The 19140-nt window shown below is 46.3% G+C and overlaps 1 protein-coding gene across 2 annotated transcripts in view; it reads left to right on the top strand.

Annotated features, from left to right (window-relative positions):
* The window catches only part of SLC2A2 (solute carrier family 2 member 2), a 39005-nt gene extending 20084 nt beyond the window's left edge, over positions 1-18921 (top strand). For both annotated transcript variants that reach the window (XM_060242512.1, XM_060242511.1), the window contains exons 4-11: positions 1726-1853; positions 4922-5037; positions 5504-5666; positions 8963-9150; positions 11471-11575; positions 12925-13026; positions 15207-15410; positions 18621-18921. In XM_060242512.1, the coding sequence (XP_060098495.1) occupies positions 1726-1853; positions 4922-5037; positions 5504-5666; positions 8963-9150; positions 11471-11575; positions 12925-13026; positions 15207-15410; positions 18621-18824 (1210 nt within the window). In that variant the 3' untranslated portion in view covers positions 18825-18921. The remainder of the gene's footprint in view (positions 1-1725; positions 1854-4921; positions 5038-5503; positions 5667-8962; positions 9151-11470; positions 11576-12924; positions 13027-15206; positions 15411-18620) is intronic.
* Positions 18922-19140: the final 219 nt, after the last annotated feature.

Genomic DNA, 19140 nt, shown 5'->3' with positions numbered 1-19140 from the left:
CACACACTAAATAATGGACTTTCCATCCATTTTCAATGCACTTTCCAACTGGGCTACTGTGTGATCACAGTCCGAGAAGGAGTTGAGTAATGGCAAACCAGGGTTTGGCAAAGGCTGTGATCCCACACACTAACCAATGCACATTCAATCCACTTTCAATGCACTTTCCAACTTGATTTTGCTAGTTCACTCAGTAAAATCCAGTTGGAAAGTGCATTATTGAGTGTGTGTGGTTGTAGCCTATGCCACTCCTCAAACTCTTCTCAGGCTGAGATCACACACAATAAATAACGCACTTTCAATCCACTTCCCATGTACTTTCCAACTGGATTTTACTGTGTGAACTGACAAAACCCAGCTGGAAAGAGCATTGACAGTGGATTGAAAGTGTATTACTTAGTGCATGTGACAACACAGTCAATTTCTGTTGTAATTACCCCAGTTGGAGCAAAGCTGGTGCACGATGCCATGTAAGTCTAATGAAGCTGATGCTCCCTTCAACTGCCAATGTAGTAGCTGCTACTCCCTCTCTCTCTCCTACTCCCACTTGCCTTCTTGCATGTTTTGGATTACCAAACAACTGGTTTTAGACAGCTAAGGATGAAAACAATGAAATTTACAAAGGAGGAAAGGAGAACTAAATCCTCTTCCAGATTTGGAGTCAGGAGGAGTGAAGCTTCAACAGAGATGGGTATCAGTCTCAAATGGTGCAACGTAGAGAGCTATAGAACTTTGCAAAAATATTTTATGGTCACGGAGTAGGAAACCTTTTCATCTGGGCTAGAACAGATATTACACAGCTACATGTGGTTAAAGTGATCAGGGACTGTGATGCTAGGGCTGCCAACCTCCAGGTGCGACCTGGACATATCCCAGAATTATAACTGATCTCCAGATAATAGAGATAATTTCCCCTGGAGGAAAACAGCTGTTTTGGAGGGTGGACTCTGTAGCATTGTACCCAACTGGAGTCCCTCCCACCCCCCAGCACTGCCCTCCCCAGGCTCCACCTCCAAACCTCCAGGAATTTCCCAACCCAGCTGGCAACCCTATCTAGACAACATGCTCACCCTGGTCCCTTTGCTCTGTGAGGCTCATGTGATTGGACAGGGGTGACCAACGGAAGCTCTAACGCTGCAATAAAGGGGTGACCAACGGTAGCTCTCCAGATGTTTTTTGCCTACAACTCCCATCAGCCCCAGCCATTGGCCATGCTGGCTTGGGCTGATGGGAGTTGTAGGCAAAAAACATCTGGAAAACTACGGTTGGCCACCCCTGGTATATGGTATCCATCCCCTATAAACTCCTGGATGTCTCATTCCTACACATTCAGAGGCTGTCAACATCTGACTCCCAGTGCCAGGAAGCCAACATCAAGGGAAAGCCTCAACCAGGACCGGATCTACATGTTTTTGAGGGGGAGGGGCAACATTAAAAAATATCGCCCCCCTATTGGCCGACTCTTTTTTATGGGCCGATAGAATAGAATGGACTTTATACCCAAATTGGCGCCCCAGCCTCCAGCAATGCCCGGGGCAAGAACCCCCTCTGCTCCCCCCTAGATCCAGCCCTGGCCTCAGCCTTTACGCCCTGTTGTTAGACCCCCCATAGGAATTGGCTGGCCACTGTGGGAGACAGGATGCTAAATTAGATGGACCACTGGTCTGATCCACTGGGGGTCTTCTTCTTTTCTGATGCTGAATTAACTTCCCTTCTTTATTGCAGAGTTAGGGCCCTCCAACTGCTGAACATCCTTGCGATCACTGGAAATGTCTTTTTGGGTGTGTCAAAGATGAGCCCCCACACACACATCCTTATTATTATAGGACGATTCATCACAGGACTGTATTGCGGTAAGTGGATGACAAGAGGCTCAGCAGACGATCACTGTTCCCTTGGTCCCCAAGAGGTTTTGCTGGCTCCTTGGAAAAGTAATGGGCGATGCAGGAAGACAGGGCTAGAAGGAAAGAGGAAAACTTCAGGTTTAACCAAAACGGGATAGGAGGAGGCTTCCCAATATATCCTTCTCAAATGCAGTAAATGTAGATGACTGGGGAAGGCAGTGGCAAACCACCCCGTAAAAAAAGCCTGCCGTGAAAACGTCCTGATGCGACATCACCCGAGTCGGAAACGACTGGTGCTTGCACAGGGGACTACCTTTACCTTCAATGCAGTATAGGAGCCCCATGGCACAAAGTGGTAAAGCTGCAGTACTGCAGTCCAAGCTCTGCTCACGACCTGAGTTCGATCCCAGCGGAAGCTGGGTTCAGGTAGCCGGCTCAAGGTTACCTTCAACCTTCCATCCTTCCAAAGTTGGTAAAATGAGTACTCAATTTGCTGGGGGTAAAGTGTAAATGACTGGGGAAGGCAATGGCAAACCATCCCATTAAAAAGTCTGCCATGAAAACATGAAAGCAACATCACCCCAGAGTCGGAAATGACTGGTGCTTGCACAGGGGACCTTTCCTTACCTTTTCATGCAGTATTGGTTGCAGGGCTTTTTTTTTATCAGAAACTCCTTTGCATATTAGGCCACGCACCCCTGATGTAGCCAATCCTCCAAGAGTTTACAGGGCTCTTAGTACAGGGCCTACTGCAAACTCCAGGAAGATTGGCTACATCAGGGGTGTGTGGCTTAATATGCAAAGGAGTTCCTGCTACCAAAAAAGGCCCTGATTGGTTGTATCCAACTGCTTTTTATCCCTGTGAGACAGTCTCTTCGGTCAGCAGAGGAGGGTTCTTCCGCAATTCCCCTCTCCCGCTGCAAACTCCTCCTGCCCATGCCCCCCAAGAGCAGGAGATGGGAATGGGCTGCACTGGGAAGGGAAGCATGGAGGGAAACCCATTGCTTTCACTTCTCTCCACTTTCATTGGGAAACAGCCTATTAAGTAGCCACTGGAGCTGTTGTGCTAAAGATTAGGTCTGGCCTCCTGGTCATGCCAAAGAACAGGGGAAGACGGAGGACAGCAGAAGCACCCTTTTCGCAGCATGCAAGTGGTAGGAAGTGCTGCTGGTGTGCTGCCAAGAGCAGCGTTATTTATACTTGATTTTATTCATTTGCAAAATTTATACCCTACCTTTTTGCCTAGATTGGGGCCACCAAGGCAGCTATACAGGTTAAAGACACACATCATAAAAACACATCTTAAAATCCATTAAAACCAAACAGAAAAGACTTAAAAACAAAATAAAACGCTCATACAGCACAATAACATACACATATATAAAATCACGATTTAAAACATCTTGGAGGGATGATTCCCATGATGGGAATTGTGGCATTATTTGGGATAAATCCAAATGTCCAAAAAAAAAGAGGGAGGGAAAAATCAACACACAAAATAATTGATGTCTATACAAAAAGTATAAATATAATCAAATATACAAAAATACATGTATTTATTACAAATGGTTAAAAACGGTTATAGGCTCAAATGTTAGTCTCCAATCAGGATAAAATCATATATTAATGTCAAACATAGACCATATGCGACTCTGACCATAATACGTTTCAGCCTTCTTCAGTGGTCAAGCACAATTTATTGCACATTCACTCCAGACATTGCAATCATTATACAATAATTTCTGAAAATTGAATCAAATATAAATTATTTTATGATCAATATTTGTAACTCAAGGCAGAGATATGATTCAGAGGCCTGTTTAGAATAACCTTCTGCCCAGATTAGGTACATGTGTCTAAATGGTAATCCAATTGTGTACCTTCCTTTCCTGGTCCAAAGAAAAGTTCTTTCACATATAGCATGGAGCCAGTAGAGTGCAGCCATTTGGCCAAACCACATGTGATCAGGATTGCATATAGTCTGTGTTTGAGATTAATATATGATTTGATTCTGATTTGAGGTTATCATTTGGTCCTACAACTGTTTTTTGACCTATTTGTAATAAATGCAAGTATTTTGCATATTTGATTATATTTATGTTTTTTGTAGAGACACCTAATTAATTTGGCCCTTTCATTCCTATTTCTTTAACCATTGATTTTTAAATTAAGAATCCCAAAAGTGACATCGCACCTCTCTAGGAATTGCTGGAAATTATATGGGGAAAACTCTGCATGGAAAATGTATGGGGAAACCAGAAAGTGATGTCAGTCCTCTCTAGGAATCACTGGAAACATAGAATTCCTGAAGATTCCTAGACAGGACTAACATCACTTACACTTTACATTCTGAGCCACTGACTACCAGCTATGTGTGGCTTTGCTCACTGTACCGGATTCCTCATCTGATGAAGTGTGCTTAGAGAGAGCACATGAAATCTTACATTGTGGATAAAACTTAGTTGGACTTAAAGGTGCAACTTGAGTCCTATTTTGTTCTTTCCTGGAAGTGACTTCATGCCATTGGTCCGACTGCCTTTTTTCTGTATTCTTTTCTTTTGCAGCTGCTTGGAGGGGTCATTTAGCAACTCTAAAGCATTATCATGAAGACTCCCCAGCTAAAGGACCTAGCTAGAATACTGAAGTGTGCTGTAAATTAAATACAGATAAGCATGGCTTTTGTTTGTAGCAGGAACTCCTTTGCATATTAGGCCACACCCCCTGATGTAGTCAATTATCCTGGAGCTTACAGTAGGCCCTGTACTAAGAGTCCTGTAAGCTCCTGGAGGATTGGCTGCATCAGGGGGTGTGTGGTCTAATATGCAAAGGAGTTCCTGCAAAAAAAAAAAAGCCCTATAGATAAGGCACAAATTACATGGGAACAAGTCACACTGCACAAAGTATTTTGTATTTCTCAAAAACAACACCACCCTCCACTTCACAATATTTCTGTACTTTTAAAACCATTGTGTGTGCTCGTATAACTTGGAAGCAAAGACTGTAAGGGTAATTGTTCTCATTAGAAAGTTCATATAATCAGATAAATGACTTTGTCCCCCCGCCCTTCCCATTCCCAGGGATCATGTCCGGGATCGTTCCACTCTACGTTGGGGAGATAGCACCTACCCCACTCCGAGGGGCACTGGGGACATTTCACCAGCTTGCCACAGTCATCGGTATTCTCATCAGCCAGGTGGGTAAGAACACAAGGAGGAATGATTGATTGTGAAACTCATGACCGTCACCTACCCCTCATTTAAAGATCCCCATGGGTCCCCCTGGAAGCCAGGTAGGATCTGGCAACCCTGATTATACCCCACTGAGGTCCCTACCCTCTCCAAACCCTCCCCAGGCTTCACCCCCAAAATCTCCAGGAATGTCCCAGCCTGGAGCTGGGAACCCTAGATGCCAGGGACGGATCCTGGGATCTTCTGCATTCAAAGCAGATGATTGACCACTAAGCTGAGGGTCCTCTCCAAATCGTGCGAACAAGCCCAAATTCTTTAAAAATCAGCCTCCAGAGAAAAGGAGACTTTTAAAAAGATTATTTATTTGAACTATTTGTATGTTTTTCAAAGTGGTTTACTAGCATGTGATTTATTCATTGTTAATGCCAAAAGTCACTTGTTTGACAAAGGAATGAATAATGTTTTCCTCAGGTCCTTGGCCTAAACTACCTTCTGGGGGATAAATATAAGTGGCCGCTGCTTCTAAGCCTGTCTGGCTTTGCTGCTGTGCTCCAGCTTCTCTTGCTGTTTTTTTGCCCGGAGAGCCCGAGGTACCTGTACATCAAAGTATCGAAGCCAGAGGAAGCAACAAAAAGTAAGGTCATTTTGATAAATATTTGTTCTCACCTGTCATTCATCCAAGTTTTTTGTGTGGGCCCAAATCTGAAGTCAGTTTCGGAGGGAGGGATCAAACGCATCACAGATGGATTACCTTCCCCCTCCATCTTGTAAGGGAACAACGTGTCATGGCTATTGTCTCTGCAGGGAGGGAGGCATTGGGGGTGTCGCAGTGCATGTTTTGTTTTACCCACTTATAGACTGCCATTCTTCCATGTAAAACCACCACATAGCAGTAGAAAAGAGCAAGTGTCTAGTATGGTTGTAGGCTTGCCAATCCCCAGGTCCCAGCGGGGGGGAGGGAAACGTCTGCTGAGCACTTCATTATTCCCTATGTGGAGATCGATTCTCATAGGGTATAATGGGGAATTGATCTGGAGATTTCGGGGGCTCTGGGGGAGCTGTATTTTGAGGTACAGGCACCAAATTTTCAGTATAGTATCTAGTGCCTCTCCCCAAAGTACCTCCCAAGTTTCAAAACGATTGAACCAGGGGGTCCAATTCTATGAGCCCCAAAAGAAGGTGTCCCTATCCTTCATTATTTCCTATGGAAGGAAGACATTTAAAAAGGTGTGCTGTCACTTTAAATGTGATGGCCAGAACTCCCTTGGAGTTCAATTATGCTTGTCACACTCTTGTTCCTGGCTCCGCACCCAATGTCTCCTGGCTCCACCCCAAAGTTCCCAGATATTTCTTGAATTGGACTTGGCAACCCTATATGATTGCCACGTCCCCTCTGACCACGGGCATGGGAATGGGGTAGGTAGGCAGGGCCAACCCTGCCACTAGCCTAATGAGGTGATTTCCTAGGGTACTGGCCTTCTGGGGGTACCAAATTGGGTGCCCCCCCAAGTGACTTGGTGATGTTATGAGTGGGGGGGGGTGTTCCTAGAATTTAGCCTCACCTAGGGTGCCAGACAAGTTGGGAAGATTTGAGGATACAGCCTTGAACATATGAAGCTGCCTTATACTGAATCAGACTCTCAGTCCATCAAAGTCAGTATTGTCTACTCAGACTGGCAGCTCTCCAGGGTCTCAAGCTGAGGTTTTTCATGCCTATTTGCCTGGACCCTTTTTAGTTGGAGATGCTGGGGGTTGAACCTGGGGCCTTCTGCTTACCAAGCAGATGCTCTGCCACTGAGAACAGGGACCTCAGTGATGCCTAAGGGACAGGGTTGCCAGCTCTGGGTTGGAAAATACCAGGCGATTTGGGGGTGGAACCTGAGGAGAGTAGAGTTAGGGGAGGAGAGGGACTTCAATTAGGTATAATGACATAGAGTCCACCCTCCAAAGCATTCATTTTCTCCCGGGGGACTGTAGTTTGGGGATGAACTGTAACTTCGGGGGATCCCCAGGTCCCACCTGGAGGCTGGCATACCTAGTCCGGTAGCTCCTTAAAGACTAACAAAATTTGTGGCAGGGTATGAGCTTTTGTGAGTCACTGCTCACTTCTTCAGATACAGCAGGAAAAGTAAGCAGTGACTCACAAAAGCTCCTCCCCTGCCACAAATTTTATTAGTCTGTGGGGTTCTCTTGGACTCTTGCTCTTTTCTACTGCTACAGACAGACTAACACGGCTGCCCATCTTGATCTAGTTACCACATAGCATAAACACAGAACCGAGAATATCCAATATTAAAGCAGTCTCCTGAACTAAACTGTCACCAGACCACATTTTGGACAGGCACTCACAGGAGCGGAGCTCTGGAACCTCTAAATTTTATTGTGCTCTTTCCTTCTTACTCCGCCCTCCTCAAAAAATACTTGCTTCTGGGCAGGGCTTTTTTTTAGCAGGAACGCACAGGAACACAGGTTCCGTCTGACTTGGCATCAGAGGGTGTGGTCTAATACACAAATGAGTTCCTGCTGGGCTTGCTCTACAAAAAAGTCCTGTGTGAAATGATGGTGATGTCAGGGGGTGTGGCCTAATATGCAAATGAGTTCCCGCTAGGGTTTTCCCCTACCTCCTGTGTGAATTAATGGTGGCATCAGGGGGTGTGATCTAATATACAAATGAGTTCCCGCTGGGCCTTTTCTACAAAAAAAAAAGCCCTGCTTCTGGGCTCCATTGTTCAAACCCCCTGTGAGAATTTTGCTGAACTCTTAAGATTTGACAAACGTTAATATTTTTTCCCACAAAAAGAGAGAGAGAGAGAGAGAGAGAAAATAACCAAAACATATAAAGCAGACAGATGGAAATCTTCCTCATGCCACTGTGGCCACATAGGAGAAAGTAATTTAAAAAGTATGATGGGAGTAAGGTTTTATTTTGACCGTTATAATTCAAGAAGCATTTGAAGGTAGATGCTGAGCTGATATAATTTAGTACACCTTCCGGTGATACCAGGGTGTGTGGCCTATGCAAATGAGTTGTGCAAATGAGTTGTGCTAATGAGCTTCAGCACCTCTTTTTCTTTGAAATGACCACTGACTGTCATACACTCTTTCCTGAGAATCTTCAAAGTACCATAGAAAGTGTGTTTGTAATTGTAACCTCGAGTGGCTCTGCGTTTTTGTGATGTGGATTAATGGATGGGGAGGTAGAGTTGCCAGGTCCAGCTCAGGAAATATCTGGGGACTTTGGGGGTAAGCCAGGAGCAAGGTGTGACAAGCAGGGTTGAACTCCAAAGGGAGTTCTGGCCATCATATAAAGGGACTGTACTCCTTTTAAATGCCTTCCCTTCATTAAAAATAATGGAAATAATTCCCCTTGGGGAACTCACAGAACGGATCTCCCTGCGTTCAATCTTTTTGAAACTTGGGGGTGGCTTTGAGGCGAGGCACTGGATGCTACGTGGAAAATTTGGTGCCTCTACCTCAAAAAACAGGACCCCCCCCCTCCCAACACTCACAGTTTGATTCTCCATTATACCCTATGGAGACTGTAAACGAACAGCTCTGCATATCATAGATTCTACACGAAATCCCTCCCCAAATTCCCCCCTCTACAGGCACGGCCCCCAAATCTCCAGGAATTTCCCAGTCTGGAGTGGGGAACCCTAGGCGAGCTCAGAGCCAGTGGCACTCCCAGCTACAGGAGGCAAGGAAGGGCATAAGCCATGCCCATCTCCTTCTCCCTCCCCCCCCCCCCCCAGCTCACAGTGGCACTGCCAGGCCAGCTCTTCAAGAGCTCACCTTGGTGTGTGGATGGTCTGGGTGTGCCAGAGATTGCCTACTGCTGGCCAGACATTTTATCATAGCCTAAACTTTTGTGTCCATGAGTCAGAGAGGGGAAAAAATCACATCATCTCCCCTCGCCTATTCCTTCCCCAGGCTTGATGTGGCTGAGAGGAAACTATGATCCTACCAAAGATCTGGAGGAAATGGAGAGAGAGAAAGAGGAAGCCTCCAAAGAGAAGACTATTTCCATCTGGCAGCTCATCACTTCCGTCACCTATAGGCAGCCGTTCTTAGTGGCAATAATGGTGCACCTCGCCCAGCAGTTTTCAGGGATCAATGCCGTGAGTTGCCTAGCGAAACTTCATAGCGACTAAAATAAATTAAGTGGGTAATCAAGCAGCGCTCGAAGCCCAGTCCAAGCTGGCTGAAGTCAAGGCAAGGTTTTGAACATACGAATCTTCCAAGTCACACAAAGTCAGCCCATGTGGTTTAGTAGTGTCTCCTCTGACTGGTTAGTGGCTTTCCTGGTGGGGAAAGGTCTGTCCGTCACCGACTGTCCGAGAACCCTTAGCTGCAGCTGCCAGGGACTGAACCTCTCCATGCAAAATAGATTGCTCTACCACTGAGCCATGGCTGTTGTTCCTTGCTGCCATTGGTCTCAGTAGCTATTTGAAATCCTAGGGATGGTCTGCATTCTTGGAAATACAGCTGAAGGCTGATTTTTGCCGCCAGGGCTAGATATCCAGTGCCCTGCCCATTTGTGCCGGTATATGTGCATCTGTTTTGTCATGTGAGTGCAATGCTGCCTGTGTTAAACACATAGAACTCCTATTGATTTAAATGGGGGAGAGAGAAGAAGGTGAGGCCTATGCACACAGTTTACACATCTATGAGTGAGGACCTACGATGCTACCAGGGGGATCCCTTTCCCCTCTTTGCTTTCTTTCCCCTCCCCCTGCTGCTCCAACTGCCTGCTGCAGCTCCCGGCCAACTAGGGTTGCCAATCCCCAGGTGGGGGCAGGGGATCCCCCGGTTTGGTTTCAGGGTCATCAGAAAGTGGGGGGGGAGGGAAATGTCTGCTGGGCACTCCATTATTCCCTATGGAGACCAATTCCCATAAGGAATAATGAAGAATTGATCTGTGAGTATCTGGGGCTCTGGGGGGGGGGCTGGTATTTTTTAGGTAGAGGCACTAAAATTGCAGCGTAGCATACAACAGCTCTCCTCAAAAGACCCTCCAAGTTTCAAAAAGATTGGACTGCAGGGTCCAATTCTATGAGCCCCAAAAGAAGGTGCCCCTATCCTTCATTATTTCCAATGGCGGGAAGGCATTTAAAAGGTGTGTGGTCCCTTTAAATGTGATGGCCAGAAGTCCCTTTGGAGTTCAATTATGCTTGTGACAACCTTTCTCCTGGATCCACCCTCAAAGTCTCCTGGCTTCACCCCCAAAGTCCCCAGATATTTCTTGAACTGGATTTGGCAACCCTACGGCCAACCCCCAACAGTTGCAAGGTCCACTTTGGCTACTTTCATCCCCCCCCCCCACTGCTTCTGGTGGTGAGCCTAGTGCAGCTGCTTCAGTTCCCTGCATCACTGCCACTTCTGCTGTGCCTGATGAGGTTTTGTTCCGGGCCCACTGATAGAGTAGGAGATGGTGCAGGGCCAGCCCAGCCCCTAGGCAATTGCCTAGGACGCTGGCATTCTGGGGGCTCCAAATTAGGAGGGGGCCCATGTGACTCAGTGACTAATCAGTGGGGGGGTGGGTGGTTAGCCTCGCCTAGGGTGCCAGACTGTTTAAGGCCAGCCCTGTGGAGGTAGGAGTACTGTCTATACTTAACACAAACAACATTTTTGTTGGGGGTGGAAGGGTGGATTAGAACCTCCTAATATATTTTTTAAACATTATGAGATTGTTCTGCAAACCTTGAGGGGTCCCCAAAATTTGCAGAAATACCTGTTTTCAGTCACTGTGGCCCCAATCTGCAGATTTAGATATTGGTAGATTAGTCCACACTTGACTATTCAAATATTAAATACGACTTAGTTCTTCTTGTGTTTAAGTTCGGCATTGTGCATTTTGCATTAGAATTGCAATATTATTCAGAATATGTTCAGAATATTGAAAGTGCACTTCAGACAGATTCTGTTTCTGCAAGGAACCCTGGGAAATAGAGTTCTGTGAACGGCCAAGTACAAGTTATTTTTTTCCTTGTGTCCCCTCTGGGTAGGGCATGCCATGATAGTTAATCTGGTATGCAAATGATATAAGCAAATATGACCAGAGGAGGGGTGGGCGGAGTGAGTATCCAACTGATAGAAAGAAACTGGTACTTTGAAGGGAACTAAATGAAGCAAGAATGTGAGGCTGGGGAATTCAGTGGGTTGTTTACAATTCCCAGGATCCTTGAGGAGGGGAAAAGTTTTGCACTAGACTAGACCTTTGATCCTGGTTCAGCCTTGTCTCCAAACTGATTTTCTACACTAAAAATCATAGAATCATACTCATAGAATTGGTTTCCATGATTCCATGTTTCAAGTGTAGAATGCCAGTTTGGGGACAGGGCTGAACCAGGTGTAACGTTCTAGTGCGGCATTGGCCTCAGTGTCCCTTTCTGTAGCCGCTGAAATTTTTTCATGATCAATTCTCATCTGTTTTCTTAGATTTTCTACTACTCTACAGACATTTTCACTGAAGCTGGAATCGAAGAACCCGTTTATGCAACCATTGGTGTGGGTGCTATAAACACATTGTTCACTGTTGTAGCTGTAAGTAAAACCTTTACATTCGTTCATTGATGCGATCATCTGGTATTGTTTTCTGCTCAATTTTGACTGTTGTTGATTTTCCTCCTCCTTGTGTACTTCTTTGAAGGCTGTACACAGGGCTTGCTAGAGTAAGGGAGCAGACACGGTTCACCTAAGTTACAGCCCAGTGGCACCTTTAAGAGCAATAAGGTTTTATTCAAGGTACGAGCTTGGGATTCAGGGGTGCGCAGCCCCTGCCTGTAAAAAGCATTTAAAGGGACCTTTCAAATGCTTTGGACAAGTGGGGGCTGCTGGCGCCTGAACGGCAAGCGGCAAATTTGGGCTGCGTCCAGGGCTTTTTTTGTAGAAAAAGCCCAGCAGGAACTCATTTGCATATTAGGCCACACCCCCTGGTGCCAAGCCTGCTAGAACGGTGTTCCTGTGCGTTCCTGCTAAAAAAAAACCCGGCTACATCCCTAACGTGATGATGTCACTTCCGCATGATGTCATCATGTTGGAGGATATTTCCACTCCCTCCAGGAATGTCCCCTAAAGTCCCCCGCTGGTGAGGAGACAGAGCCTGGCAACCCTAGGGGAAGGCCTTGGACTCTATGCCCTGTTGCTGACCATCCAGGGGAACTAGTTTTATGATTTAGCAGGGCTCTTCTTATGTTCTTATGGCTTGCAGTCAAACACACAAAACTGGTTTCCTCTGAGATGACCAAACAGCATATCTAAACAAAAGGTGCTGAGAATGCAACACACAGTAGGCTTGCCTTTCAAATTATATAGGTTGTTTTTTCCTGCCTCCTCTTTCTGTTCTTTCCAAAAGAGCAACCTCTGCAGGTGAGCAGTGAAAAGCCGAGTCAGCCACTGCCAGACTGTACTCTTAGGCTGGCGTGGAATTCTAGCAGGAGCTCCTTTGTATATTAGGCCACACATCCCTGATGTAGCCAATTCTCCAAGAGTTTACAAGGCTCTTTTTTGTAAGCTCTTGGAGGATTGGCTACATCAGGTGGGTGTGGCCTAATATGCAAAGGAGCTCCTGCTAGAATTCTACCCTTGCTCTTAGGATCAAGAAAGATACTGAGGCAGGGGCGGCAGATACCCAAAACAGAGAGGTGTGAATCAACTCCTGGTGTTCCATCAGGCCCTCACCTGCAAATGCCCTAGGAAACTGCATATGTGGGCTGATAACAGAAAGGCAGCTTCCCACCTCTGGCTGACGGGCTGCCAATTCAGCTTCACCTAATAGCAAGAAGGTCAGATGGACACTTTATACAACTAAGTCAGCAGGGTGCCATTGTTAGGATGTCTATCGAATATAGCAATAGGGATATAAAGCCTAACCTAACTGTTGCCTTTTCCAGCTCTTTCTGGTAGAGAAAGCAGGAAGACGTATCCTGTTTCTTGGTGGAATGTTTGGCATGTTCGTGTGTACAATACTAATGACAGTTGGACTCGCACTTCTGGTAAGATGCACCTCTTCAGGAATTATTTATGTGGCTTGAATATCATATTAAATACCTCTCAGTAGGACACTCCAGCTACATAAATGTTCATCTCACTTCTCAAAGGGTGTTCCTCTATTCAATGTGAATGGCAAGGTTTTGTGTAACTGCTGTGTTCCTGTGTTCTATGAAGGGTAATACTTTGTTCTGCCACTAGGTGTAGCTATTCACCTATTTGCTGTCTCAGCATTGGAGGGCTTGAAGCCACCTCAGCTAATATTGATAGCTAGAGAGAGAGCCCCGAGGAGCAGAGTGGTAAAGCTGCAGTACTGCAACTCTGCTCACGACCTGAGTTCAATCCTGGTGGAAAAATGAGTACCCAGCTTGCTGGGGAGAAAGTGTAGATGATTGGGAAGGCAATGGCAAACCACCCTGTAAAAAGTCTGCCATGAAAACATTGTGAAAGCAACGTCACCCCAGAGTCGGAAACAACTGGTGCTTGCACAGGGGACTATCTTTACTTTTTTAGAGAGAGAACACAGCAAAAAAACTCTGAGCCTGTACCACATTCAAAACCTGAGGGATGGTGGGTAAAGATATGGTCTCTCCACCACCAAGCTCTGGCCAAAAGTAGGAACTACAGGGTATTCAGACTAGCCAGAACAGAAGCATCTTGAACAGCAATGTGTTAAAAGAGGTCACATGACAAGGACTGATGCATATAGAAGCTTCCAGATCAATTCAGCCTATAAAAGCTGGGCCAAGACTGAAGTCTTCATTTATACCCCATCCTTCCCTGCGACAGGAATTGGAAGCAGCTTACATTCTCCTCCTCTCCTTCGTTTTATCCTTACAGCAACCCTGTGAGGTAGGCGAGCTTGAGAGTGTGCAACTGGCTCAAGGTTGCCCAGCTAGCTTCCACAGTAAAGTGTGGATTTGGACCTGGGTCTCCCAAATCCTAGTCCGGCACTCTAACCACTACCCGTCACTGCCTTGAGTCATTGCTGAAGGCCATGGTGCGAGCCAGCTTTGGAGGTTTAGACAGAAGACTTTGAATCCACGTGTTCCTTCAAGCATTCCAGCAGGTGGGCTATGCTCATCAAAGCTCGTCCTGAGGAATTCCTGCCAATTCCAGGGGCCTGTTTTGATACACACACGAAGCTGCCTTATACTGAATCAGGCCCGTGGTCCATCAAAGGCTGCGATCACACACACTAAATAATGTACTTTCAAAGCACTTTCCAACTGGATTTTACTGTGTGAACTGGCAAAATCCAGTGGGAAGGTGCATTGAAAGTGGATTGAAAGTGCATTTTTAGTGTGTGTGATTGCAGCCCAGGCCCCAGGTCAGTACTGTTGACTCAGACTGGCAGTAGCTCTCCAGGGTTTCAGGCAGAGGCCTTTCACGTCACCTACTCGCTGATACTTTCAAGTGGGAACTGCAAATCTTCTGACCCACACAGCCCCTCCCTTCACTGTCAAACTCAATGTTTCATTCATGCCACTGGCAGTCAAGAGAATCTTTGGGGTGGTGAGCAAATGCAGGGAAGCCATATGGAGTGGGGCTTATAGGTCATATTATCTCTGTCCTAAGCCCCAAATAGCCTCTCCTTGCCTTTGCCAAAGGCCAGCTGGACCTGAATATTGTATTTGTATTAAATTATACCTTGCATTTCCTGCAGGGCTTTTTAGCCACACACCCCTGAGGTTGCCAATCCTCCAAGAGCTTACAGTAGGCCCTGAACTAAGAGCCTGCAAAGGAGTTCCTGCTGCAAAAAAAGCCCTGCCCCAAAGCATCTTTCAGCATCCTTCTTCCCTTCACCTTTTTATCTGCACAACAACCACCCTGTAACGTAGGTTAAGCTGAGAGAGAGAGACTGGTCAAAGGTCACCCAGCAAGCTTCCATAGCAGGACAGGGATATGAACTTGAGTCAACCGTATATCCCATATAAATCCCATATATCTGAGTCCACTATCCTAATGTGCTCAGCCCATTTTAGGAAGCAATCTTACAAGGGGGAGTTCAGGAAGCAATCTTACAAGGAGGAAGGGAGAGTTCCGGAAGCTCAGGAAGCAATCAGGAGAGTTCCGGAAGCAATCTTATAAGGGAGAAGGGAGAGCAAGCATCATCGCTGAAGACAGGCAACCTGGCAATGTGACCTCAACTGTTGCTAACATGAGTCTTGCTGTCATTTTTTAGGATAGATATGTTTGGATGAGCTACTTGAGCATGGTGGCGATCTTTGTCTTTGTCAGCGTCTTTGAACTTGGGCCTGGACCAATCCCCTGGTTTATTGTTGCTGAGCTGTTCAGTCAAGGCCCTCGACCAGCCGCGGTCGCATTGGCTGGCTTTGCCAACTGGTTCTCCAACTTCCTGGTCGGGATGTGCTTCCAATATATAGCTGTAAGAAACCCTGGCTTGTTTATTATCCTATGGCAAAGATGGCATTTTAAGAGCTTCATGTGTTTAAACATTAAGGTTGGGAATAGAGCTGGCTGGAAATGAAAAATGGCGGATGGGAGATATATCCCCAGATCAGTGGCGGACTGGGTCTAAAAATATTGGTTGCCAGGAGACATAGGGGGCCCACCCACAACTATAAGGCTATCATTTCATTTTGTAAGAAATAAATAAAATTTTCCAAAAAAAAAACCATAAGGGGAAAAAAGGTACAATTAAAACATATATATAATTACAGTGTACATATATTGCACATAGTACTGGCAGTATACAATAGATACTAAATGTAAACACAGGTTGCATTTTCTCCAGGGGAGTTGATCTCTGCCAGCTGGAGATCAGTTGTAAAAGCGAGAGATCCCCAGGCCCCACCTGGAGGCTGGCAACCCTAAATACAACATAAATTTTAGTTGCATTACAGTAATAATACTGGAATTTCTATAATATTTTCAAGCTACTAAAAGGTCATTAACATTTTTAACATATAGCCTAATGTTTAAGGGGGCCCACTTGCCATCGGGCAAACTGACACCCTGGCCAGTCCTCCAGTGCCCCAGATTTGAAAGTTATAGCCATGAATTCTGTCCTGGTGCATGAGGAAGGATGGGGAATCCCAGTTCTGTGTTTGAAAATGCAGTAGGCTAATGAAGAGAGTGTGCTGCCCTGGAGGGTCTCGGCAACTCTTGGAAGCTAAGCAGACTTGGCCCTGATTACAGCCTGGATGGGAGACCACCAAGGAAACCCAAGGTTGATATGCAGAGGCAGGCAAGGGCTAACAACCTTGGAACATCTCTTGCCTCGGAAACCCTAAGGAGGTGCCAGAAGTTGGCTGCAACTTGACGCACTTTCCACCAATGAAGTGAGTCCTGACCAGTAATAGTATTGGTCCGGGCTTTTTTCGCACAAGAAGCCCAGTGGGAACACATTTGCATATTAGGCCACACCCCTGACGCCAAGCCAGCCAGAACTGAGTTCCTGTGCATTCCTGCTCAGAAAAAGCCCTGGTATTGGCCAATGTGAGGTACTTGTTGACATAGAGACCTGACTTTAGGGCCCACCAGCACATCATCGCCTCTACAGTATTGGGGCAACTCTTAGTTTTCCAACAGTATCTTCCCTCCGACCCTTCCCTTCCATGGTATATGATCAGCTGCTGCTGAGACGGTGGTTACATCAGTCATTCCCCACCCCCCACCCCCACCCACCCCAATACTCTGGAACAGCCTCTGGAAGAATGTGGGGGGGGGGACTACTCCCAAACTCCTACCCTTCTGGAGAGGCTATAAAACCAAATTATTATGGAGAAGGCTTGGAGCTGGCTGAGTGTAGGGCTCAGGACACAGTGAGATGACAAGTCAAGCTGTCATTTTTCAGGCTGTCATTTTTGATGGCTGCCATTCTGCTAATGATTTTATTGTTGTTTATGTTTCTCTTTTGATAACTGGCCTTTCAGGAAAGGTAGGCTCGGGAATATTTGAAATAAACGAACCATGTCCAATCAGAGATGGCCCAAACAGATTTGGAGGCAATGTGTGTCACTGCCAACTACGGATGCCAGCTCCAGGTTGGGGAGTTCCTGGAGATTCCAGTGGGGTGGAGCTTGGGGAGGGGCAGGTTTGGGGAGGGGAAGGACCTCAGTGAAGTATAACGCCACAGAAGCTGCCCTCCAAAACAGTCATTTTCTTCCCTCCAAAGCAGTAATCAGTTCTCATGGAACTGATCTTTGTAGTCTGGAGATCAGGTATAATTCCAAGAAATTTCCAGATGACCTGGAGGCAGGGGTGGAATTCTAGCAGGAGCTGCTTTGCATATTAGGCCATGCCCCCCGATGTAGCCAATCCTCCAAGAGCTTTTTGTAAGGCTTCTTGGAGGATTAGCTATATCAGGGGGTGTGGCCTAATATGCAAAGCAGCTCCTGCTAGAATTCCAGCCCTGCCTGAAAGTTGGCAAGGCCTCACCTGGCCCAGCTAGACTCTGCACATATCAGTATTGTTCTTAGGTGGTAGGGAACTCAAATCCTGGACCAAATGCTGAACAGAGTTACTATTCTCAGCCACCCTGACCTGGATCACCTAGGCAAGCCCAATCTCATTAGATCTCAGAAGCTAAGCAGGACTGACCCTGCAGGTTGGACTAGATGACCCTGGAGGTCCCTTCCAACTCTATGATTCTATGACCCTGGCAAGTACTTGGATGGGAGACCTCCACAGAATACCAGGGCCAGGATGCAGGAGCAGACAATAGCAAGCCACCTCTCTGAACATTCAAGCCCCACTCAGAGTTGCCAGAAGTCAACCATGACTTCCAGGCACAAATGCAGGCACACACACACACAATTCTCAGCCCCCCCCCTCCCGTTCTCAACCAAATAAATTTTGTCTAAACCTAACTTGCTTTTACTTAGGACAAAAATAATAAAAACAAAACACGCCCCCCCCCCCGGATTTATCAGAATGGACTGATCACTTCATTGCGTAATAATTTTTTACTTTGATGGTGTACATCAGTGTCTCAAACACCGTGCCCTTTTGGAGTGCCCCGTCCCTCCTGGCAACCAGTAGAGGAGAGGGGACTTTCCAAGAGCAGCAGGGTGGCCCATCTGACATAAAGTGACATATCTATGTCACTGCTCATGTTACCTGGAAGTGACATCATCACACCTGGGATGACATTCTGGTATTTGGGCAAAAACTCTATGGTCAATTTGGCTTCTACCATAGAGGTTTGGTCCAAATACCAGAGCGTCACCTCAACATCCCAGATGTGATGAAGTCATTTTTTGTTCCTGTGGGCAGTGAAATAGATGCATCGCTGCACATCGGCTAGATCTCCCTCTTTTTCAGGGTAAGTTCTCCCCTGCCAGCCAGCTGATTGGCAGCAGGGAGGTGGGGCCCGTCGTCAAGACCCCACCTCCACCAGGGGGTCTGGCAACCCAAGTGTCCGTGGGGGGAGGAACTATGTATTCTGCCCTGGACTCTTTAGAGGAAGAGTTATATTTTGTTAAAGAAATGTGATAGATTTGTTTCGCAGTTCTGGAAGAGGAACATATATCCTACAGTTGCCAAAATGCAACCTTTTCTTGACTGATCACCATCGTTGATAACAGGGAGAAATGTATTCACTGGGATTTTCTTTTTGCTTTGCTCATTACAGAAGTTCACTGGGCCATATGCGTTTCTTATCTTTGCTGCTATGCTTGCTGGCTTCAGTTGTTTCATATACTTCAAAGTGCCGGAAACGAAAGGGAAATCCTTTGAAGAAATTGCAGAAGAGTTCCGTCGCAGGAAGAAAGAATCCGGAAGAGGCCCCAAAGCTGCCACAGAGCTGGAGCATTTGGGAAACAACCCCAACGCCTAGAGACCAGGCTGACCTGGGAAAATACATATAGCATCCATACTTCTGGGCAAAGTTTTGGGGAAAGCATTTTTCAAAAATGTAAAAATATGGAAATTGATACTGGTATATGCTGAGTTTGTATTGCGACTTCAGGGGGATGCAGCTGTAGAGTTCTGTAATGTTTCCTCTTCCCCCAGGAACTTGTTTTAGGTCAAGCCAAGAAGTATCAGCCGGTCAAGACTGTACTTTTTAAAACTGGAGGAGAGAAAAGCAAGGATCCCTTATCTTGGCCCTTGGCACAATTCATGTGGGATTTGCTGGAGAACAAGACCTAGGA

This window comes from Heteronotia binoei, chromosome 6 (genome assembly GCF_032191835.1).
Source record: "Heteronotia binoei isolate CCM8104 ecotype False Entrance Well chromosome 6, APGP_CSIRO_Hbin_v1, whole genome shotgun sequence".
Classification (NCBI taxonomy): domain Eukaryota; kingdom Metazoa; phylum Chordata; class Lepidosauria; order Squamata; family Gekkonidae; genus Heteronotia; species Heteronotia binoei.
This window is presented reverse-complemented; position numbering and strand designations above follow the sequence as displayed.